At 39.9% G+C, this 24,168-nt stretch overlaps 1 protein-coding gene across 3 annotated transcripts in view; it reads right to left on the bottom strand.

Annotated features, from left to right (window-relative positions):
- The window catches only part of SLC24A4 (solute carrier family 24 member 4), a 123,654-nt gene extending 99,486 nt beyond the window's left edge, over nt 1-24,168 (bottom strand). For all 3 annotated transcript variants that reach the window (XM_026713253.2, XM_087922104.1, XM_087922105.1), the window contains exons 1-2: nt 22,588-24,168; nt 14,115-14,222 (exon numbers count right to left, since the gene is read on the bottom strand). In XM_026713253.2, coding sequence (XP_026569038.1) covers nt 14,115-14,222; nt 22,588-22,735 — 256 coding nt within the window. In that variant the 5' untranslated portion in view covers nt 22,736-24,168. The remainder of the gene's footprint in view (nt 1-14,114; nt 14,223-22,587) is intronic.

Raw genomic sequence — 24,168 nt, 5'->3', positions numbered from 1 at the left:
AGAAGACATAATTTGAAGTTCAACTATGTACAAACCATGAATGTGTGTTGCTAAAATGTATAAAATTTTATTGAAATTTGAAATGTAAGAAATAAATTGTGTTAAGAACTTTGGACACAATATATTGATGGAGTAGTCGGAAAATATGTTTTTAAAAGAAGTGAAATTCACATTATATTTTAACTTAAAACATTTTAACTTTGTAAAATAAGGTACCATTGCTTTATGACTCCAGAAAAATTGTCTAGAATTTATAGAAGTACTTCAAATGTGGATAACATGACAGGTCATTTTTTTTCCTGCCTGGTGAACTTAGGGAAAAAAAACCAGAAATTTTTGGCTTCAAATATAGACCTTCATACAAACATTTTAAAGTTCAAGATAAACCGGAACTTCTCTTGTGCAAGATGGAAAGACTCTGGAATATCCACAATGAAGGATTACTTGGTGGAGAAGACAGAACCAGCAGAGATGGCAAAATTAACTCGATTGATTACAGAATAATCAACAACTACTTTTATTATGGCTAGAAACCCCTTATGGATTTTAATACTGAAAAAGAGAAAAATAAACTTGCGATTTATGAGTTTGAGGATTAGAAACTCTAATTTATGAAAAGAAGGAAATTATGGTGTAACCAGAGTGAGAGAAAGTGTGTGTAAAGTAAAAATGTATCTATAACTGCTATCAAGAACATCAGAAACTGCTATTTTATTACCCTTCCTTTCCCTTTTTCTTTTCTGTATTTTTCTATTCCCTTTTCCACTATTCACTATTTTTCTTGGTATCTTTATTTTCTCTTATAGCTTTTACTATGATAAACATATTTATCATAGTAAAAGCTATAAGAGAAAATAAGAGAAAAATGACAGCTCTGTAACTCATAACGTATTTAAAATACTGTATAATATGTATGTATGTATGTATGTATGTATGTATGTATGTATGTGTTCCAGAGCTGTCATTTTCCATAACACGAACTTGATCAGCAAAGCATTGCTGCACCCTCACCTTCCTCATTGTAAGTACTTTCTTCAATGAAATTTTCATTCCACAGCAATGCCCACATCTGGAGGTAGCCCAGACTAGGAAAAAACATTCTAAAAGGAATTACTGTTTTTTTTTCCTTTTAACAACCCTGTAATCCCTTGCATCGGGGTAAAGTGGGGTGTAACTCAATGGAGTTGAGCATTTACTGGCTGGATGCCCTTCCTGACACCTATGCAGAGTTCTTTGCGTCCAGAGAGAAAAATATCTGCTGCTACCTAGGATTGAACTCTCAGCCTCCTATTGTGAGGTGAGAGCTCCATCTCTAGGCCACCATGCTTCTCCCTAAAAGTATTTTCTATTTATAGTAAAAAGAATTACTATAAATGGGATTAAATGTAGATGAAACTACCTGATTAAGCTTGTTAGGAAGATTGCTGCTACTTAGCGTATAGAAACATGACTGGTGAAAAATCACCTTCTTGGACAGTTATTGCACAAATAAAACGAAAGTAACCACCATGAATGGTAGTTTCCTGCTGTGGTTTCCCACTTGGGGCCTTTCTAATCTCAGAGCTGGCCCTGCATTAATATGACAGCTTCTGATTTGTCTACAGTTTGATCCCTAGATATAAACCAAGAGAAAAACAGGTTCTGTCCTAAAAATCTTCTAATTGACTTCATTATACCCACCCTCCACCCCAAATTTCTAATACCGTTTTTCAGAAGTTCCATTAGGTGCCTTTCTGACAGTGAGAACCATCAACCAATGGAACAGCTTGCCAACTCCCACAAGTTGTGGGAGCTTCATCAGTGGAGGTTTTTAAGAAGAGATTGGACTGTCATTGGTCAGAGATGGTATAGGGTCCCCTGCTTGGGCAGGAGGTTGGACTAGACCTGCAGTACAAGGTCCCTTCCAACTCTCTTAATCTGTTAAAGCCTGAGACTACCAAACATGACTTTATCCTCACTCTAAATGCGTTCTCCCGCTTCAGGGTTCTCATCACCACGGCCAACTGATTTTAGCTTACCCACAAAAATGATCCATTTTACAACCACTGCACTACAATTATCTATCACCAGAAGCAACTTATAGAGAAAAAAAAAAGACATGGTGACAATTTGCTACACTTGCTCAGGGAGCTATTTTAAAGGTTCGATTGCTCCATTCCCCATACCTCCTGCTGAGAAAGGAGAAGCTGGTTCAAAATTGTGCAAGGAGAAGCATATAATTTCACACACCAGAGAACTCAGGACAGGTAACTAAAATGACCAAACAGACTGAGGAGCTCAGCAGTCAAATCTACTTTAATGCCTTCTTTAATATTTAACCATGATTCTTAATTCAGTGGTTATATTCTCAGAAAGTGGTTGTTATGGATTAAAAGGAAACAAAGGCTTCAGTTTAGACTGGTTTCCATATTGAAGTATGGATTAATGAGCATATAGTGGGGATGTAGAATGTCTTTTCAGCTTCCAGTTTCCAGGAACAGTTGAATGAAGCATCATTACCAAACCACATGATTTGGAGGACTAGGAAGAGGAAAATTTCTCCACATGATTGTGCCAGAAATAAAAGTAAGTGCTGTAAAGATACGCATAATGATATAGCTGGAAACTTATACAGGTGAAACTCGAAAAATTAGAATATCATGCAAAAGTTCATTTATTTCAGTAATGCAACTTAAAAGGTGAAACTAATATATGAGATAGACTCATTACATGCATAGCAAGATAGTGCAAGCCATGATTTGTCATAATTGTGATGATTATGGCTTACAGCTCATGAAAACCCCAAATCCACAATCTTAGAAAATTAGAATACCACAAGCAATCAATAAAACAGGGATTGTACATAGAACAATATCAGACCTCTGAAAAGTATAAGCATGCATATGTACTCAGTACTTGGTTTGGGCCCCTCTTGCAACAATTATTGCCTCAATACAGCGTGGCATGGAAGCTATCAGCCTGTGGCACTGCTGAGGTGTTGTGGAAGACCAGGATGCTTCAATAGTGGCCTTCAGCTCTTCTGCATTGTTCGGTCTCATGTCTCTCATCTTTCTCTTGGCAATGCCCCATAGATTCTCTATGAGGTTCAGGTAGGTGAGTTTGCTGGCCAATCAAGCACAGTAATCCCACGGTCATTGAACCAGGTTTTGGTGCTTTTGGCAGTGTGGACAGGTGCCAACTCCTGCAGGAAAATGAAGCCAGCATCCCCATAAAGCTCGTCTGTGAAAGGAAGCATGAAGTGCTCCAAAATCTCCTGGTAGATGGCTACGTTGACCCTGGACTTAATGAAGCACAGTGGACCAATACCAGCAGATGACATGACTCCCCAAATCAACAGACTGTGGAAACTTCACACTGGACTTCAAGCATCTTGCAGTGTGTGCCTCTCCATTCTTCCTCCAGACTCTGGGTCCTTGGTTTCCAAATGAGATGCAAAAGTTGCTCTCATCAGAAAAGAGGACTTTGGACCACTGAGCAACAGACCAGTTCTTTTTTTTCTTTAGCTCAGGTAAGACGCTTCTGAATTGTTTGTTGTTCAGGAGCGGCTTGACAAGAGGAATACAACATTTGAAGCCATGTCCTGCATCTGTCTGTGTGTGGTGGCTCTTGATGCACCGACTCCAGCCTTAGTCCACTCCTTGTAAAAGTCCCCAACACTTTTGAATGGCCTTTTCCTGACAATCCTCTCCAGGCTGTGGTCATCCCTGCTACTTGTGCACCTTTTTCTTCCACACTTTTCCCTTTCACATAACTTTCTATTAATGTGCTTTGATACAGCACTTTGGGAACATCCAACTTCTTTTGCAATTACCTTTTGAGGCTTTCCCTCCTTATGGAGGGTGTCAATGATGGTTTTCTGCACAATTGTTAGGTCAGCAGTCTTTCCCATGATTGTGATTCCTACTGAATCAGACTGAGGGACCATTTAAAGGCTCAGGAACCATTTGCAGGTGTTATGGCTTAATTAGCTGGTTAGAGTGGGACACTTTGAGCGTAGAATATTGCACCTTTTCACAATATTCTCATATTCTGAGATTGTGGATATGAGCTGTAAGCCATAATCATCTCAATTATGACAAATCATGGCTTGAACTATCTTGCTACACATGTAATGAGTCTATCTCATATATTAGGTTCACCTTTTAAGTTGCATAACTGAAATAAATGAACTTTTGCACGATATTCTAATTTTTTGAGTTTCACCTGTATTACAAGACAGCTAATATAAAAGCTATGACTAAAAGCATGAGATTGTATGTCTCCCTCCTCCACCGACCTTATAAGAAGTATGTAATATTAGCTTGAACAACTGAAGAAGCTTCTTGGATGAGAAGCAAAACATTTTCAAGAAAAAAAACTAAGAAAGTCCAGTTGTCTTTTGAACAGCGCCTTTGGGACAGTTAGCCTCTTTCATTAACTGGGGAACGCATTGATAGAGCTCTGTCCACCTAGCTGAGCACAGAATCAATCCCTACAGCAGAGAACTCAAGTGGCAACTGTCAACAAGAAAGGGATAAAAACAAAGTATGTGACAAAAGAAGAAACCAATATCAGCACATTTATGAAAACAAAAGGTTTGCAGAAGTATTTCAAGGGCTATTTTAAAATAACAAAGAGGTATCTGTTCTTTATACTGAAAGTACTGATGGAATATATACATAGCATGTAAGCAATGCTTGAGCAGAATTGTCTGGGACGCTACACATCCTCTTCATGACCTGTTTTCCTTGTTACCTTCTGGGAGGAGGCTTCGTGGTATCCGAAGCAGAACATCCAGATTCAGTCATAGTTTTGTTCCATATAGCACCAACCTTATGAACTCTCAAGTTTCCTCTTTTCGCTACGTATTCAAAATGGACAGTGATTAATATGTGTCTGTCTGTCTGTCTATCTATCATCTATCTATCTATCTATCTATCTATCTATCTATCTATCTATCTATCTATCTATCTATCTATCTATCTATCTATCTTTCAGGTGGTGTGGGGTGTGTGGGTGTTTGTGTGGGTGGGTGGGTGTATATTCATGTATGTACGTGTATATGTGTTATGTATGTGTGTGGATAGATATATACTTTCTTTTGAGAGCAGGCAACAGAATTTCATTTTTAATGTGGGCCAGTGTACTCACAGTAAAAAAAAACCATAAAGGTCATCTTATCTTATTTTATCTGAATTCACATGACACACACATACATAGTTAGCAAGGGCTACCGTATTTGGTCAGCAAGAATCCAGACAATTACAAGAAGAAGAAATGTGAAAGACTGTGCATTAAGAAGTACCATGTGTACAATAAAAATTAATGACTAAAATAAAGAACAAAAGTGGTTTTTTTTTTAAAAAAAATGTCTAAACGATAGTTTTCTCAGATAAGGAACTGTCCTTTATAACAACATGGTCCTCTACTTTCACCCTTGTAAGATCTTGGAGAACTACATCCCAGTTGGCCATCCAAGGATGCCTGAATATATGGCTGCAACCTGAAACTCCTTCATGGCAATAGCACTGTGTGCCAATGATTCCTTGTTCAATACCTGGCAGTTCTGACTAAGAAAATCTGTAGCAACTGATGTGAAAAGGTTCTCCGAGTGACCTAAGACAGCTACAGCCAATGCAAACAGGCAATCATGGGCTATAAATCCTATCTACTGTAAGTCAGTTTTCTAGCATCCCTTTAGGCTTCTGCTCGTTCTTTCCCCAAAGGAAATGCTACTTAGGAACGGTTTGGATTCTGTTTCCAAAAGGTGCTTTAGAGTACACAGGGGGATAAATGCAGCAGCTCTCTCTAGCAAACGTTTTTTCAAGCTAAAGAATCTATGGTTAATTAAAAAGAATGTTTTGGAACCTCTGATCAAGAGGTAAAATCCTAGATATGGAGATAAAATGAAACAAGTGCTTCTTGCAATGTATTTATGCTCCTCCATTTATTATGATCAGTAATCAAGTGCTAGAGGTAAACTGTAAAATTAACATTATAGTAAATGTATTAGCATCATTACTGTAATGTGTTTACTATAAAACGTAAATACAAACATTCCATTTTAAATTCAAGATTAAAACTTGAATTTCACCATAATTTGGAAGGTTAGTCCAATCAATGTTCAGTGACTGGGAAGTGAACGCTTTTCTCTAGAAAAATTGCAATGTATGTTTGACTAAATAGTCTCTCTCACACACTCTCTCTATCTCCTTCGCCCTTATGGAACCCTAAAATTCCATACAGCACACAGTTGAAAACCCTCCATTGTAAAACAGCTTGGTCTGCTTTAAATCTTAAAGTTGTTGGGGAAGCAACAACTGTGTTCCAAGGAACTGTCCAAAATTCTGCAGAAAGCCCTTTTCTGTTTTTCCTTCCAGCAAACAACAGTGGTAAGGGCAACTCTGCTGATCATTATTTCATGCTTCCATCATGATGTATTCGTTCAAATGCCTCCAGATATGGCAGAAAGCAACTCCAAGAATTCTCCAGTTTATACTGGAATATAAGAATTCCCAACTACTTTGACTAGCAGAAAATTGTAGAGATATTATTTTGACACCTGTAAAAGCTGGTAACTTTTGGGGTAACTGCCAGAATCCTGACACCAGGCACAGGTTATATCATAGGACTGTAGATTGGAAAGACTCTTAGTGATCATTTATTTCAGTTCCTCTCGGTGTAGGATCTGCTAGAGGGGGTCACCAACCTTTTGGACCTCAGGGACCACCAAACTCATAATTTTAGATCCCGGGGACCACTAACTGGTTTTGTGGGTGTGGCCTAATTTGTGGGTGTGGCTTGGTGGTCATGTGACTGGCTGGGCATGGCTTGTATGTAAATATTACAAATATTTATATAAATATTGAATTTTTTATTAAAAAAAGAACAACTTTTACCCAAAATCAGGCAAAGCAGGCAGGCAGATTGAGTTGCTCACAGATCACAGATTTATTCAGAAATCTATCTATCTGCCATTGGCTAGCTCAGTCTGTCACATAAAATTTGCTTGCAAGCAAACTCACAAAATTTACTCACAACACACCATGCATGTAAATGTTGAATTTTTTATTTAAAAAGAAGGGCAACTTTTACCCAAAATCAGGCAAAGCAGGCAGGCAGATTGAGTTGCTCACAGAATCGCAGATTCATTCAGAGATCTATCTATCTGCCAGCGGCTAGCTCAGTCTCTCAAATTTGCTTGCCGTGAGTCTGCACTGAATTTGCTTGCAAGCAAACTGTCAGTCCTAAGGGATGTTCGGCTGTGCTGAGCCGAAGATCTAAAGACTAGCTAGAAAGCAAGAAATCCAACCATTTCCTCCTTCCTAGCTAATCTATATCTCCCGGCACAGCAGAACAGATGATGGTCGGAAAAAGGAAAAATAGAAATTTAGCAGACAAGTTTACTGGGTAAGGAGTGAGTAGGCGGGGAGGGTTCCCGCGGGTCATGTGGGCAGTGCAGCCTTGCATTTATGCGCAGCCTAGATTAATTGCTTTGGGGGGGTGCTCTGGGGGTGAGATTTCTCTGCGGCCCACCAAAATTTTCTCGCGGCCCACCAGTTGGCGACCGCTGTGCTAGAGCATGGTCCCCAGCCCCCCAGGCCATGCCCCGCTTGGAACACATGCACGCACACATAGCTCAACTTGCACAAGTGGCAGCCCGATGCACACACACACATGCATGAGCAGCTTGACTTGTGCAAGCAGAGGCCCCCACCTCCACCCTAAAGGTTGGGGATCGCTATGCTAGAGCATTTCTGACAAACGAAGAACTCCAGTGAAGGAGAACACACCACTTTATTTTTTAATTAATTTTTAGTGCATAGCATACATAGCCAAGGAATTCTACATTGCTTTTTACACAGAGTAGATCCAGTAGTTTAAGATTGCTAGTTCATTTCGTTCACTCATGAGCACTATCCATAGAATACCACAGGGGATGAATTAGCTTAGCACAAGCTTGCTAACAGTGTTTGGGGGCTATTGGAGCTGTGCGTTTTTCTTCTCCTGACCTTGCCTTGCATCCAGGCGGGTCTGGTGGCAGCTGCCATTTCTTGTTGCTAGCTTTTCCCACCAAGTGGTACCTATTTATTCATTTACATTTTCACATGCTCACACTTCATGGTGCAGTCACTTTCAAGACTGACTTCCTTTCTGAATCCCTTTCCTTTAATGTTAATTCACTGGTTCCAGTCCTGTCCTTTAGGTCAAAAAAAGAGGAAGTTTCTTCCTCCACACAGGACAGTTCTTAAAATACTTGAATACTACTGGCGCACTTTCCCTCGGTTATCTCCTCTGAGCTGGATCTTTAACAGTTTGTCATGGGATAATTGCTTTAACATGCATTATCTTCATAGCTCTTCTCTGAACTTGCTCCAACTTATTACTGATGTGTATTCAACAAAATCATCTTATAACCTATTACCTGCCAATAGTTTCAGAACCAATGTAGACACATTCACAATAGTTCTCAAGCCCAGTTATGGAACTTTTCAGAAGGCTATGAAATCCTTCAGTATAAGCAACAAATCATCACCTGAAACAGAACAGATACTCCAAAATAGTCTTGTCAGGTAGCATCTTAATCCCAACCCCCAGTAGCATCTGCTTCCATAGCCTTTCACAGCTGGTTAAATAAGCTGAACATATGATCAGGAAGAAATCTTGTCATCAAAAGAATATGGAGATATATCTAGGCCAGTGGTTTTCAAACATAAAAAAGGCTAGCTCTTTCTAGTGAAATTGTTTTTCCACATCTTCTTCAAATATTGTTAACACCAAGCATGGATTCTGATATCTGGCATCAAACAGAAGCTAAATTGGAAGCATTCATTTAAATATTGCCAGCACTTTCCATCCTCGTAATTATACATTATTCAATTTCAGCTAAATAAGGAATGAATGCTTTTTAAAATAATTTGTTCAAATATCAGTGAATGTAAAAATGCTTCTGTCTAGCTCTACTTTCTCCATTTTTATTAATATTAACATATTTTGTGGGTGTACTTTTTGTTTTGTTTTTCTCCATGCCGCCTCATAGCTTTAGGTTTATATTACCTTTTTATTTCTTTTAATAAATTGCTAAAATTTAAAAGAACTCTTTTGTGTTCCAAAACATAAGTTCCTGAACAAAGAATAAGGAAAATACAAAGTGAAATTACAATATTTTACTTCATATTTTCTTGCTTTCTAATAATAATTTTGAGAGTTTTTCCCACTGGGTCCCCTCAGATTGATAGCAAAAATGGTATTTAAGAGCTTTTAGAATAACCTTCCTTTCAGGATGTTAAAAAACTTGAAATATATAACGAAAATACAGTTAGTGAACTAAGGTCCTGTAAAAGTTACTACTGTAATTATACATTGACATTCAGATTCATTCACAATATCGGGAAGTCTCAGAAACTATTTTAATTGAATCATCAGTGGCAGAGTAGAGTAAACCTTTTTTTTTTAAAAAAAAAACCCACCGTTTTGTAGCTTAGAAAAATATCATCTGTTCTAATATTAATCATTAATTCCTTGAGTGTTATTTTTAATTATTGTTGCTTGACTCATAGGTGCATTGTATGTATTGTATTTGCACTGCACAAATATACTGCTCATTTTAAGTCACTGTCAGATCTGAGTCATGGCCAAAAAAAGAAGATAGATCAGAATAAAAACAGTTCCTATCATATGACTATTTGCGCAACATGCCTATTCAAGATGAAATGTACCATAGTTGACTCAATTAATTTTATTTTCTGGATTCACATAAAATGAATGACCTGGGTGCATTAAGCTAAAGCATAGTTAACTAGTTTATGGATTAATGTGGTCGGGGAACATATCCATTGATTGGTATTTTAAGCTGCTGTGTTTTTAATTGATATCTTAGCTGATGTCACTACTTAGCCAACTTGGCCTGTGCTTTGAAGCTAAACAGGATCAGGACTGCTTAGTGCTTGGATGGGAGACCACCAGAAAATTCTGGATTGCAATACGCTGGACTGACAAATAAATAAATATCAATACATTCTAGAATAAGGCAAAGTCAGATGACTTGTATTGTTGCCAAGAATGTGACAAAGGCCATGAAATCAACAACAGCTGAGCCCAACTCAAAGGCAATTTCATAGGTCTACCAGATTTAGACTACAAAACTCCAGACAATCATTAGATGGCAACACAGAAAAAAAGAAAATCCATTTTTTGGTCATTTTATGATCATCCAGGTTTTTGCAGCCTAGATCTTGAGTTTTTAGCAAAAGGGCAACAAATGAATATTATTTATTTATTTATTGAATCAATTTGTACAGCTGTCCAACTCAGCATGTGGTTCTGGGTGGTGGGCAATAACAAAATCAAAACAAATTAAAAAAAATAAAAATACATTACGCACCACCACCACCACCACCACCCCCAAATAAAACTAACATATTCAGGAGATAGCTCTTTTCACATACTTAGAACTCCAGGGCTGGGTACAGATCCAGCTTTTTAAGGCTGCATAAAATGCTAGCAGGGCTAGGCCCATCCTGATCACCACAGGGAGAATGTTGCATCAATAGAGCAGCACAAAAGGCATGCCTTCTGGGCCCTACATACTGACATTCCTTAATTAATGGGCCAGGTTTGGATGGGTAGAACAACCAACAACTGACTGGATTGGATGGGTAGAAACAACCAGACTGAGACAATCCCTCAAATAACCCAATTCGAAGTCATGAAGAGCTCTAAGAATTCTAACCAACACCTTGAATTGCATTCATAGGCTCACTGGCCACCAATCCAGCTTATGAATTAGTGGTGTTATATGTGCCAGGATAACCAACATGGTAATAGGCCAGCCCCATTAGAGAGAATTGCAGTAGTCCAGACAGGAGGTCACAAGGTCACATGAGTGATGCTGAATACAGGAATAGGCACAACTGATGCACAACCTGAAATTGTGCAAAGGCCCTCCTAACCATGGCTACCACTTGCTCTTCAAACAAGAGTCCAGATTATGCACCGACACCATCATCATCTGGATAATGGGATGTCATCCTATTTTATCTAGCAGAAATAAATGCAACTTTTATTCATGAGTTCCTTCTGGTGGTCTACCACAAACTCATGATTCATCGAACTCTTAAGAAGAGACTGTATGCTAGTAGGAGAGAAATCCCACCCCAATCTCAGTGAGTTTTGTACACAATATGACCAGATGTAAGAGAAGACAGGGCAATGTCCGTTTCCTAATTGTGTAGGTAAGAAAATTTAGCTGATGTCAGCAATGTCACCAATTATTAAAAATGTATGACTGCTAGTGTTTTGTGCATCCAGCCATACTTGATATAAATTAATTATATGAAAGAAGTTAATCTAAAATTAATTGAAATAAGGAGAAGTTGCATGAAAAAGTTTGTAATGAGAATCTTTTTTGAAAAAATGACATTAAGATTATCCAGATGTGCAGAAGAACTTGCAGGGAGACTGTGCTAATGGGCTTAACCAAAAAGCACAATCCAAAAATATATTATTTTTGGATTGTGCTTTTTCCTTTCTTAAGAAATATAAAGATACATTGCTGCTTTATAAATGTATATTTTGAAGGTTACAATATGATCTATATAGTATAAGTACCACTGAAAGCACCACAGTAACCATTACATTAATTCGTTAAATTCATTCTTGAGCGTTTGTCTTTTGAAAACATCATTTTCAGAATTGACTTTTACCTTACGCATTTATGATTGCAACTCTAATAACAGCTAATATTTAATATGTGAGACAATTATAAATAGCATCTGGCTATTCTGTGGATTTGCTCATTCATACATTTATATTCCATTATGAGGTCCTAAGAAACATTTCTGCCACATCTCACACAAGAAATCGAACCAAAAACAAGTCAAATGCAACAAAACTGAAAACCAAATATAATGTACAGTCTTGTCTTTGGGGGCCTCTGAAGATGTTGCATTTCAACTCACATAACTACCAGCTAACAAGTGCAAGACCACTTAGGTTAAGAATACCCTATACATCTAGAAAACTATTGACTGGAGAAAGCTGGCATGATCCACCTGTACACAAATGAATGCTGCGTGGGTCTAGCAATTGAACCTTCAACAGATGGAGTGGTGCATTCAAATTCAGAGAGGGAAACTACTAGTAGCTGAGAATTGAAGTGCCAAACAATTTGCCTGCCTGTCTTCATTACTTTTCCCATTTCTCTTCTCCTTCTATATACTTAAACTGAACGTAGAAAATGTTCCTCAGCTTCAACTAAAATGCATGTGCTATCCAAAACCCAATACTTTTCTGTCAGAAATGGCACAGCTGGTGTTATGTTATCTTTTCTTCTCTCGTTCGTTCATAAATCACATTTTTGGCTACCCAAATCATAGCAATTCTGCAGGGCATGAATTGTAACAAGAAAGTGGGCTAGACAGAATTTTTTCATTCTGAAAACTTCAGAAATTAGGTTCATCAAATAAGATTAAGTGAAAGTAGATTTGGGCAGCTGGCTGCAAGTGCTTTTTCAAATAACGCATAACAAACATATACTTTGCATTGTCAGTAGACATCATTATGGTAATCACATTAAGTAGCATAGATAATTTGAAAAGGATTTTTTTAACCAGTTCATCTACAGTTATTAATTATGGGGTAAGCAGTACCTACATATGCAAAAGTTGAATGGCATGAATACAACATTGTGCGAATAAATCATACAGGATAACTCTTGCCTCTGTTTTCTCTTGTGGGTTTCCCAAAAATATTTGGTTGGCCACCGATGGAAACAAAATGCTGAACTAAAAGGGTTCCTGATCTGATCTTGCATGGCGCGCGCACACACACACATACACACACACACACACACCACAGCTGATGTCCTTCCATATAGAAACTCTGAAATGCAGGGAGTTGGTACTCAGAAAATATTTCTGTCTCTTAAGCTACCTTGATTGCTCTTTAAGAAACTAAACAGTAAATGGACAGGAAAAAGACACCTAAGTATAGACCTCTGGCAAAACCCCAAAGCTGGAATCTCTGCTTGGTAATATTAATGGGACTGATGAGGCTTTCTCTGAGGAATAGATGCCATTTTCATTTACTGAGGGATCAGGAGTCATTATTCTTTTTTGGTTTTTTGTAAAAGTCAATTTATGTTCCAGTATATGAACATTAGGGCCCCAGCTAAAAGAGTGATTGGATTTATTATTTTGAGGAGTACTTTGTAATGTACCTTCTTAAATATCTGTTTTGATGTTGCTTTTATTACTGTTTGTCCCTTTTATATGGGTAAGCTCCCTTGGGAGAGCTTTTCACCATAAATGTAGGCCAGAAATATTTTAAATAAATGAAAATGTCATCTCTTATTATTGAACTCTTTTGAAAAACTGATTCCTGATTCTTGGATTGTCAAGAATGTTAGAACTGAACTTCTATCTGGCAGAGGGCTGGAATGGATGCACTTTATAAAAATATGAAACCCCAAAATTACTTATTCCCCTCTCAATAGCTGTCAAACTGAAATAGAAAGTATAACCATTAAAAGTAGTTATGCAAGAAACTGAATTATAACATTAATGATAAATCTGGCATAATAACAAAGGGCTCCTCTAAATTCAATAACTTTGAAAAAACATCTGTTTTTTTTCAAATATGATAACAATATAATAACAGCTCTTTACCCATAATTCAGATACCTATGTTTCTAAATAGTCTTCAAATATATGTTTTCATTTTTTAAAAAATCCAAATATGGAAGTTTATTTATAAGACTGTCAACCCCAATAATACAGAAATAACCATATGCTGAAAAGTATAGGTATTTGTTTGGCTCTGTGCAACAAAACAAAGGCATGAAAAGAAAAGATGCACCATTTCAGAGGAATAAACTTTCCATGGATGATGATACAACATAGATGATACAACCAACTGCAACAGAGAAAAGTCTCCCTGCAATTCACCCTGAAGATTTTGGCATATTTTGTGTCCCCGAAAATGTACCTTTTCTCCCAGCTATGCAATCATTCCAATTTTCTGCCAGTTCTCCCTCACCAATTTATGCTCTTATTAAACCATTTTCCAACTCTGTCACAGGTCTTGCCTCAATAAGATAGAAGTGGCACAATATCTTAGAACTCTTTATTTCTTACCTGGCTCTGTGCAGTTCTTTTCGTGTGACTCATTATGTGATGCCATCAATTTTCTATTCCTCCATAATTCTGACAGAACACTTTGGTTGACAACAGCTGACTCTTGTCCTGCATAAAGACAGACACTGTATTTGTAAGAGCAAAAAGGACTTTGAGTTATCCATATATATAATTATTTCCATTAGAAAACCATAATTTGATTTTCATAATTTGAGACTAAAATGGAAGTTGCCTCTTACTGAATCAAACCATTAATACATCTAACACCAGGAATTCTCTACCATATTAGCTAGAAAGGAATCTCCGATAATCTTTTTGAATCATACAAATTGTATATGGAGTGATGCATAATAGAGAAAAATCCCAGACAAGAAGGGGGGAGTGGGAGGGAGATAAGGAAGAAGGACAAAAAGTGCTATAGTGGTTACAGTATTTGGCTACAGAAATCAGGATGTGCAATGGAGGTTTTTTGTGACCTTGTGTAAATAGAATGTAGAATATTCTTTATTGGTGTGATCAGACACTCAAGGAATTTGTCCACAAAGTCATAAATCATAAGATACAAAGTCCTTCATAGAGTTGTGAAAAAGCAAGATATGACCATTAATACTAAAATATGCAGAAAGTTCCATCTTGATTATGTGAGTGCTCAACACAGCTCAGTTAATCATTTAACTGTGATGCAACATGGTAGACAAGCATGGGATTATCTACGGAGGGACATGCAGGCATAGAATCATAGAATTATTCTTTTCTAAGCTCCTGCTCAGGACAGGAATTCAACAAACAAATGGCTATTCAACCTTTGATTGAAAACCTCCAGTGATGAAATAGCCACAACTCCAGGAGACAAACTGTTCCACTGCTCAACTGCTTTTAGACAGGAAATTCCTCATTTAGAGTTTGTATCTTTTTTTGTAAAGCTTCTACACTCATTGGTTCTTGTCCTACCATTAGGAACTAAGAAGAATAAGTTCACATCCTTGTCCCTGGAATACAGTCCTCCATGTTTTGGAAGGCCACTCCAATGCCACCCATCAGTCTTCTTTTCCTTAGGCTAAATACAGCCACCTACTTTAATTGTTGTTTACAGGATACAGCTTCCAAATCCCTTACCATCTTTGTTGCTACTCTTTGTATTCTTTCTGGTTCTTTCTTTTTGTATTATAGCAACCAAACTTGGATACAACACAGGCAGTCCTCATTTATTGACAGTAATTGAGACTAGGAACTTCATCACTAAGTGATGTGATCATAAGGTATGATATCGTTTGATCATGCTGACTTACAATGGCAGTTGTGTGATTGCCATTTGTGACTTCCTGCCACTTTCCCCATTGATTTTGCTTGTCAGAAGGCAGCAGCAATGGTTGCAAAGGGCAATCACATCACCATGGGATGCTTCAATGCCATCATTGCAAGCTGGCCACCCAGCACCCAAAATCATGATCATGTGACAATGGAGATGATACAACAGCCACAAATATGAGGAATTGTCATAAATAGACCTCTTCTGGGCCACAATTTTGAACAGCTGCTGAATGAGTGACCATTAAGCAAGGACTAGATTACCTGTATTGCAGGTTTCGTCTAATAAGTACAGGATAAAACTATCTCATGCTTAATCTGTGGTCTAAAGTTCCAGCTCCCTCTTCGAATACTATTGCTAAAACAGGTACCACTTACCTTATATCTGGGCATCTGATTTTTTCCTACCTAAATGCAAACTTCACATTTCTCAACCTCACAGTTTTTTGGATGATGTTCAAGACCAGTGGTGTCAAACTCAACGGCCTGGGACCCAGAGCCGGCCCCCAGGGTGCTTAGATTTTCTCCCAGAGCTGCCCTGGAAACAACAAAGGACCGGCCCGAGATGCCCCTGCCAGTGAAAATGGGCTCCTGAGCTCCATTTTTGGCTACGATGGCCTCCTGCAACTCTCTGCCAGCAAAAACAGAGCTCAGGAGCCTGTTTTCACTGGCAGAGTGCCCGGGCCATCACAGGCACCCCCAACATAAGTGCTGTCAAGCTGTCCAACCCACCCCGGCCACGCCCACCCCAGCCCCCCAAAGTCAAATGGAACCCTGATGCAGCCCTCAATGAAATCGAGTTTGACACCTCTGTTCATGACTATTGAGATCCTTTTGAACCTTGAGCCTGTCTTCTGAAGTAAAAGCAATCCCACCCTTCTTTGTGTCATCTTGAAATCTGTTGAGCATCCTTATATTCCCTCATCTCAAAACATTTATACAAATGTTGAAAAGTCCTTAATGGCATTCCAAAAAAACCACAGGTATATAGTCCTCAATGATAGTTCCCAGGGCAAACAAACTGGCAGAAAATAAGAACAATAACAACAAAAATAAAAGAATTTAAGAAATGGGAAGAAGAAATGAGCATTTGTTTCACTGTTCTCCTTCAATTCAACAGCCAGGTCATACACAAGTTATAAAACAACCTACACAAGATTTGTATTGTTCTCAGTTAATAGATGGTTACTTCAAGAATCTCTTTCAAGTCTACTATGCAGAGACAATTTCAAATAACCCTTTATTCTAAAGATGCCCAGTAGGAACCTGCCATTTAAATTCTCATAGAAATGCTAGCTTTAGAAGCAGAGTAATATAGGCCCCCTGGGCTCATTCATACAAGTCAGACATAGAAAATAAAATGGGAAAAGTTAATGACGTTGGCTTAATACCTTGTAATTTAGCAATCTTAGAGTTATATAACTGAAAAAGCAAAAGATTAAAAAAATACCTGTAATGCAATGCACTTATCATGGAATCAGATACAGTATCAGAATCCATGTCATTAGAGATTTTATAGGGGTTAACTATATTTTTTATTTCCATGATCTAAAACATTGCATAGAAATGCAAGCATTGCAAGGGTTTTATTAGATGTATGAGTGGAGGATTAGTTTTTTTTGCCTACATTCGTCATCATCTGTCCAGTAACCTCTAAAACAATTTTTAAAGCTTGCTTCTCTATAGGTATTTCCCCATGGCCTTAAAGAGTTGGTTGGAATGAGCCACTAGGAACCATTGGCTTATGAATATGGAGGTCTATGCATATTTGTCCACATTAAATGAGACCAACAGAGCATTTATTCAAAGTTGATTACATTAACAAAAATACTCACTTTTTTTTAAAGGTGGTGATAGAATATCTGTATGTCTTTTCTTACACACTAATTTAGAATCAGTGCTGAATTCAAACAATTATCTAAAAAAGATTTTATGCTGTAAAATTTGAGGCATGCTGGATGCTTACTTAGTTCTGATCAATTTGCACCAAGACAAATTTGCACCAAGACAAATTCCTTGTGTGTCCAATCACACTTGGCCAATAAAGAATTCTATCCTATCCTATCCTATCAGCTTTCTCCAGGATCTTCTCCTAGGTACAATTCATATCTTCATACCTTGAATTACTATACTATATTATCCCCTGCTCATTGGGGATAGTAAAACTTACAGTCAACACATCTGGGACACATCACATTGGGAAAAGCAAATAAGTTGCCAATGTTTACATGACACTGCTGGCCAAGTAAGCGACCTCAACTACTGATAGCCTCATCTTGTGTGCCGGTAAAGCACAATCTCTGGTGACCTAGTCAGTTGGGAGCAACCATTTTCTAAATTCTCCCAGGATCTGGCCAAAGGGGTTGAGGGCTACCATTTCTTTTTCTTTTTTTTAATCAGAGCAATTTTTAAACAGTGGTCTCGTGCATAGAAAGCCAGAGAGATGACCTTGAAGAAAGATGCCACAGACCTTTGAGAAGCACCAGGTGCAAAGCAATAGGTGTTAAAACCAGAAAGGCAAGAGAACATTACAAAATGACTCAGACTAGCTCCCCCTTCTTGCCTTCCAGACTCCTTGGTAAAAGAGGGAAAGAAGGGAAGATACAAAAGCAGACTTGTAAGATTCTTTACTACATAGTAGCTTATCTCAGTATAGTTCTAGTCTTCTGATCGAGTCAAAAATCCCCTTTTCATAGATCTGTCTAGGATTTGGATTCAGATGGGGCAGATAATCCTTTGAGCTAAGATTGTGGGTTGTGGGAACAAGGCTGGTATGGCCTTTTAAACATTCTTCTTTACACTTAGCAACTTCTTCATACAGTATGTGAGAGTGTAGAAATATCTCACTAATACTGAAATTAAAAATAGATTACTAAAACATCAGGACACAGGTATAGAATCCCAGCATCTATCAAACAAAAAGGAAGGAAGGGAGGAAGAGAGGGAGGGAAGGTCCTCACAAATATTAATAAAGTTCACAGTAAGTTAATCTAAATTCTGTAATGCAGTCATATTTATATTTAAGTCCGCCGCCCTACCCCTCCAGCTTTCCTTTATATGGAAAAAGTTTCAGCATCAATATTTCTTAAATCCAGTGAAACTAATCAAATAACCAGATAATCACAGGATGATCAACTTCATTGAAACTCAGGACTATTCTTTGTCTTTGTGCCTTAACTAAATATATCCATGTTGTCCTTTGAAACCAAATGAGGGGTGGGGACCCCAGTTTGGTTGGGCTCAATATTTTAAAGTGTGAAGTGTTGCCTCATGTTTCTGCAAGGATTAAAGCATCCATTTCATTGTAGGCGTTACCCATAATGCAAAAAAAAAGTTGAAAATGTAGGCCTTACTCACCTCAGAAGGGCTGCAGAGGGTGCAAATCAAACAATGGCATACGGCCTGGTTTTACTTGAGGGACAGTCTGTCTCCCAATCCAATCTGGCAGGGTTAGTGTGTTCCAGGTTCCCTCAACTAAACAATGTCATCTATCGGGATCCCAAAAGCACATCCACTCTCTACAGCAGCACCTATCTTCCGGAATGTGATTCCCCTGAGATCTGTAGCCCCCACTCTGCTGTTGTTTTTAGAAGAGCAAGATGACTTGACTCTCCAACCATGTCTTTGACAAGGGACAGGAAGATCGCCTTTTATCTTTATCTTTTAGCCTTTTATTGGTTGTTGTGAGCCACCCAAAGTTGCTGGGATTCGGGCAGCATACACATTTAATAAATTATTATTTACACAACATGTGAAATCACAGCTTCCCATTCTTTAGCTGCTGTTGAACTGGTGTTGGAACTGCCAAAAAAAGCCAACACAATCCTAGGCTGCATTAACAGAGGAATAATATCAAGATCATGTGAAGTTAATACTGCTTTATAATGCCTAGGTAAAACCACACTTGGAATACTGCATCCAGTTGTGGTCACTGAGACTCTAGAAAAGTGCAGAGAGATGATTAGGGGGCTGGAGGCTAAAACGTATCAAGAATGGTTACTGGAATTGGATTTGTCAAGTTTAATAAAAAGAAGAATTAGGGGAGACATGATAGCAGTTGCCACAAAGAAGAGGGAGTCAAGCTATTCTCTAAAGCACCTGAGGGCAGGACAAGAAGTAATGGATAGAAACTAATCAAGGAGAGAAGCAACTTAGAACTAAGGAGGAATTTCCTGACAGTTAGAACAATTAATCAGCGGAATAACTTGCCTCCAGAAGTTCTAAATGTTCCAACACTGAAAGTTTTTAAGAAGAGATTGGAAAACCATTTGTATGAAATGGTATAGGCCAGGGTTTCCTGCCTGAAGAAGGGGTTGGGCCTCCGAGGTCCCTTCCAACTCTGTTTTTCTATTCTGTTAAATCTGTCATACACATTCTTCCCAAGAACCTAGAATTCGTAATGTATCAACAGAGTATATATGCAGTTTCAAACAGTGTAGTTTTTGTAATTGACAGAGAGAAATTTGGCTAATGTAGATTTTCTAAATGCCATCCAAGAGCTTTTGGAATGGCACGCAGTGTGCTGATAATAACTATTAATAATATTATTTATATGAGGCCACGCTCCAATGCAATATAGCATGGAAGATCTTTTCCCGATAACCTGGAAAAATGTCTAGATACTACCAACAAGCAGTTCATTTTCCTCAGTCTTTTAAACCTTTAATTCTCTAGTAAAGGCCTGATATGAAGAGAAGCAGTGTGGAATTTATGTTATACCATCGAGAACTCAGTAGTGAGTGATGCTTTCCAAAGAGAACTGGATTCAGGAAATTGGTTGATCCACTTAATTTCCTTGTGAAAGGGCTTTGCGGTTCTTGTTTGATCACATGCCTAAGAGATGAGGATGCTGCATTCTGCAGCATTCTAGATCACCCTTGTATAACATAAACCAGTTTTACTAGGTTTGAGAAAGCATATTCCTTGGGGTTGCAGCCTTAGCCTCCTCTGAGTGAGAGAAACAACAAAAAGTAGTTTATATCAGGGGTCTCCAACCTTGGCAACTTTAAGACTTGTGGACTTCAGCTCCCAGAATTGAAGCTGGCTGAAGAACTCTGGGAGTTGAAGTCCATAGATCTTAAAATTGCCAAGGTTGGAGACTCCTGGTTTATATTATTCAGTGACTACATATACTACATTTTTTCCTAAGGTGGCTTTTGATGCTGTATTTTTCCCCTCACCTATTATTAGTGAAATGATAATGGGAGCCCTGGCTAGCCCAAGATAAGAAAAACTGTTAGTCTCAGCTGTACAGGTCATTCCTTTAATAGCCACCTGGCAGCATAACCGTTGAACAAAGTCGTGTTTCCTACTTCTTATTAGAGTGAAACCACTGTACCTGCCAATTCTCTTTTTAAAAAAAGTCATTCCATTTGGTGTGTCCTCTTAACAGCCTTTTTTAATTTAGAAGAGGTGTCTCCAATCTTGGCCACTTGAAGCCTGGTGGACTTCAACTTTGCTAGCTGGGGAATTCTGGGAGTTGAAGTCCACTAGGCTTCAAGTGGCCAAGGTTGAAGACCTCTTATTTAGAAAGTTGGCCAAAGCGCAGGGATATAACATATCCCAAGAACATGACAGATCATCCTAGCTTCTGATCTCGTAAAAACCTGCATCAAACTCCTTAGAAGAGACATCCAAAGTCCATAGCTGATCATTTCTAAACATTGAATGGCAACCTTACTTTCAACCTGCCCATTTTGGAACATATACAAAGTGAGCAACATTAAAGAAACAGAAAATACGGGAGTGGTGAAATTTCTGTTCACAAGCTTTATATAACTCAGTTGGCAACAGACTTTCCTAAAGGCAGGGATGGAGCACATTAAATACAGTCAGATGTTCCAGAAAACATCTCCCCCGTTGAGAGCTCACTTAAAGGGACTGTTGGCTTTCTTGTACAATGTCTCAAGAAATGGGACAGTCTCTAAATAACCACCTCCAATAGCATACAACATTATATACCACAGATGTTTCTTCTCCTCTGCTCTTCCTCTAATTTCTTAATCAGCATTCAGTTCATTAACATTATTATATAATCATGAAGATCACTCCACAGTGACACTCTAACCCACACCACTTGGAAAAATATGGTTTCTCAGATTCGCTTTGGTTTAGACACTGCATGTGTAAGTCTAAAATGAACACATATTAATATGGGTTTTTTTCTAGGAAATCTTCTTGGTATTACAGACTGATGCTTGTTAAAACAAAACTACAGTTCTGCATTATCTGCTGAACAATAATGAATCCCTTATGTATTGGTTCCCCTTGAGATTAAATGACCTTTCTCCCCCCCACTTCTTGCCTAAAATATAATACACAAGCTCTACACAGTAGATCAAGAAGTAGGACACGTCCTTTCAACAAGTAATACTGTAACTCTGAAAATACTTATTTAAGAAAATACCAGAACCTCAATGTTTTCAAAATAAAGCAAAGGGTCCTAAGGACTGGCTAGATTAGAACACTGCTACTTTATTGACAATAGCTCAAGCAGCAACATAAAACAAAACCATGAGGAAGCACTTACTGTACACAGATAATTTATGAAACTTCTAGGCACATGGCAAGTCACTTGCACATTATTCAAATGGAATACGCAAACATATTGGGCATGACCACTGTTGTGATAAGCTTCTTGGGCATGGCTGCACTGAACTTTCGCAGGCCACAACAGGTGAAACCTCTTGCTTGTATGTTTCCCACAGAGCGCCTCACTGAACAGGGAACAGGGAACCAGGCCATTAGATGCAGTTCTCACATCCTCATGCACTGAAATTCAGGCACCAAGAACCCTTCCCTGCTGAATTAAATGACAAAAAATGACTGTTACCTGGGCAGATCAGCAAGGATGACATACAAGAGGCAGAGATGCCCTATTTTATTCCATGTTAGCCGGTTCTCCCAGCTTCTCTCTTCCATAGCCATGGGAATGTGTGTGCAATCCACCTGCATATCCTGTAGGTCAGGGGTCTCCAACCTTGGCAACTGTAAGCCTGGAGGACTTCAACTCCCAGAATGCCCCAGCCAGCAAAACTGGCTGGGGTATTCTGGGAGTTGAAGTCCTCCAGGCTTAAAGTTGCCAAGGTTGGAGACCCCTGCTGTAGGTCACTGAACGCAAACACGCGCACACACGCACACACACACACGGCACCCACTCACTTACCTAGCTTGGCCATGCACCAAACAAAAAAGAGGATCGCGCAGACGAAGCCCAGCTGTTGCAGCAGCATCTCCCGCCTCTTGCGAACTTTCCTCAGTTTGGCGAGCGGAGGCTTCGAAGGGACCCTCGGCGGCGGGACCTCCAGCCCCATGGCGAGCCGGAGCGGCTGAGGACGCTCTCGGGGGCGGAGGGGGGGGACCTGCGGGAGGCCGGGAAGGAGGCGAGGCAGCTCCTCGCGATTTGGCCGGAGGGACTCACTCGGAGGGGATCCCCGCGGAAGGTTTCATAACCACGACCAAAGACGACCCGCACCTCCGAGAAAGGGAGGGAATCCCGCGAGAGGGGGGACCGGCAGCCGCAGCCAAAGCCTCCTTGGCGGCGGCGGAGGGGGGGGGTGACTTTCTCTGCCCGCGATCACCTCTCGGGCCGAGCCGCCCCCTCAGCCTCGCCGCCACCGGGCAGCGCGAGTGAACGGCCGCGCCCCTGCAGACGGAGGGCAAAGCCGAGCCAACGATCCCCGCCGGAGGCAGAGAAGTAGCTGGGAAGGCGGCATCCGAGGGCGCCGAGCTCCGGCAGCGGAACAGGCTCCAGGCGCGCCTGGGCGACTGAGGAGAAGAAGAAGGGGAAAAAAAAAAAGAGTGCGAAGCAGGAGGTTAAGGCGGCGGCGGGGGGAGCCCGGCTCCGCTTAGCATCCCACTGGAAAGTTTCAGATCGCCTGCCCGTTCTTCCCGCCGCCGTTGCCGGAGGGAGCCAAGGCGGCGGAATCAGCGACCCTGGACGCTGGAAGCAGCGGCAGCGGCATCAGCATCTCCCCTTGCCTCCAGTCGGACGTTCAAGTGCACCCGTCCGCCCACGCCGCGCCTGCCTTTGATCGGCGTTTCCCGGGAAGGCAGCGGAGCAAATTCCTTCGCGGCGCTTTTCCTGCGTGGAAATTGCCCAGGCGCAACCTTCCTTCGCCGTTCGATTCCTGGGCAACTTTCCCAACCGAGCACCTGAGTCTTTCCCCACACCCCCGCCTCCAAACCCCGCCGTCAACACGCATGCGCCTCTCTCTGCCACCGCCACTACCAACTCCCCCCCACTCCCCCGGCCAAAACCTCCCGGGGGGCCGTTATCTCCTTGATTGCCACACGATATGATCCGTGTGGTTTTCCCGCCGTGGCCCGGCGGCGGAATGGAGATTAACTGGCCAAATTAATCTTTTCCCCTAAATAGCGCAGGCATTATCCCTTCTTCGTTTAGCGCCAGGCAGGGCTCTGCATGCGCTGGTGAAGCGTGCAAAGAGCATGTGCTCCTGAGACAGAGCCGGACTTCTAGTCAGAATCACGCGCAGACTACTTTTCTCCATCCAAGCCAAAGGACGGGAGTCAGGATTGTACGGTACTCAGAAATGGGCAAAGACATTAGCCTTAGCTGAGGAATGCTTACAGGTTTTCAGACAATTCTGCAGATAATAGACATAAGAAAAGTAAAGCCAGGAAGGGGTGAGAATTGGGTGAAGTTGCTGAAGAAAACGACATGTAAAATATAATTAACATCTAATTGTTGTGTTCTTTATTAGGAGCACTGATTCCTATGATCCAT

The sequence above is a fragment of the Pseudonaja textilis genome, chromosome 1 (assembly GCF_049901715.1).
Source record: "Pseudonaja textilis isolate UNSWEBS1 chromosome 1, rPseTex1.2, whole genome shotgun sequence".
In the NCBI taxonomy this organism is placed as follows: Eukaryota; Metazoa; Chordata; class Lepidosauria; order Squamata; family Elapidae; genus Pseudonaja; species Pseudonaja textilis.
Note: the sequence above shows the minus strand (reverse complement) of the source record. Positions and strands in the feature narration are given on the sequence as shown.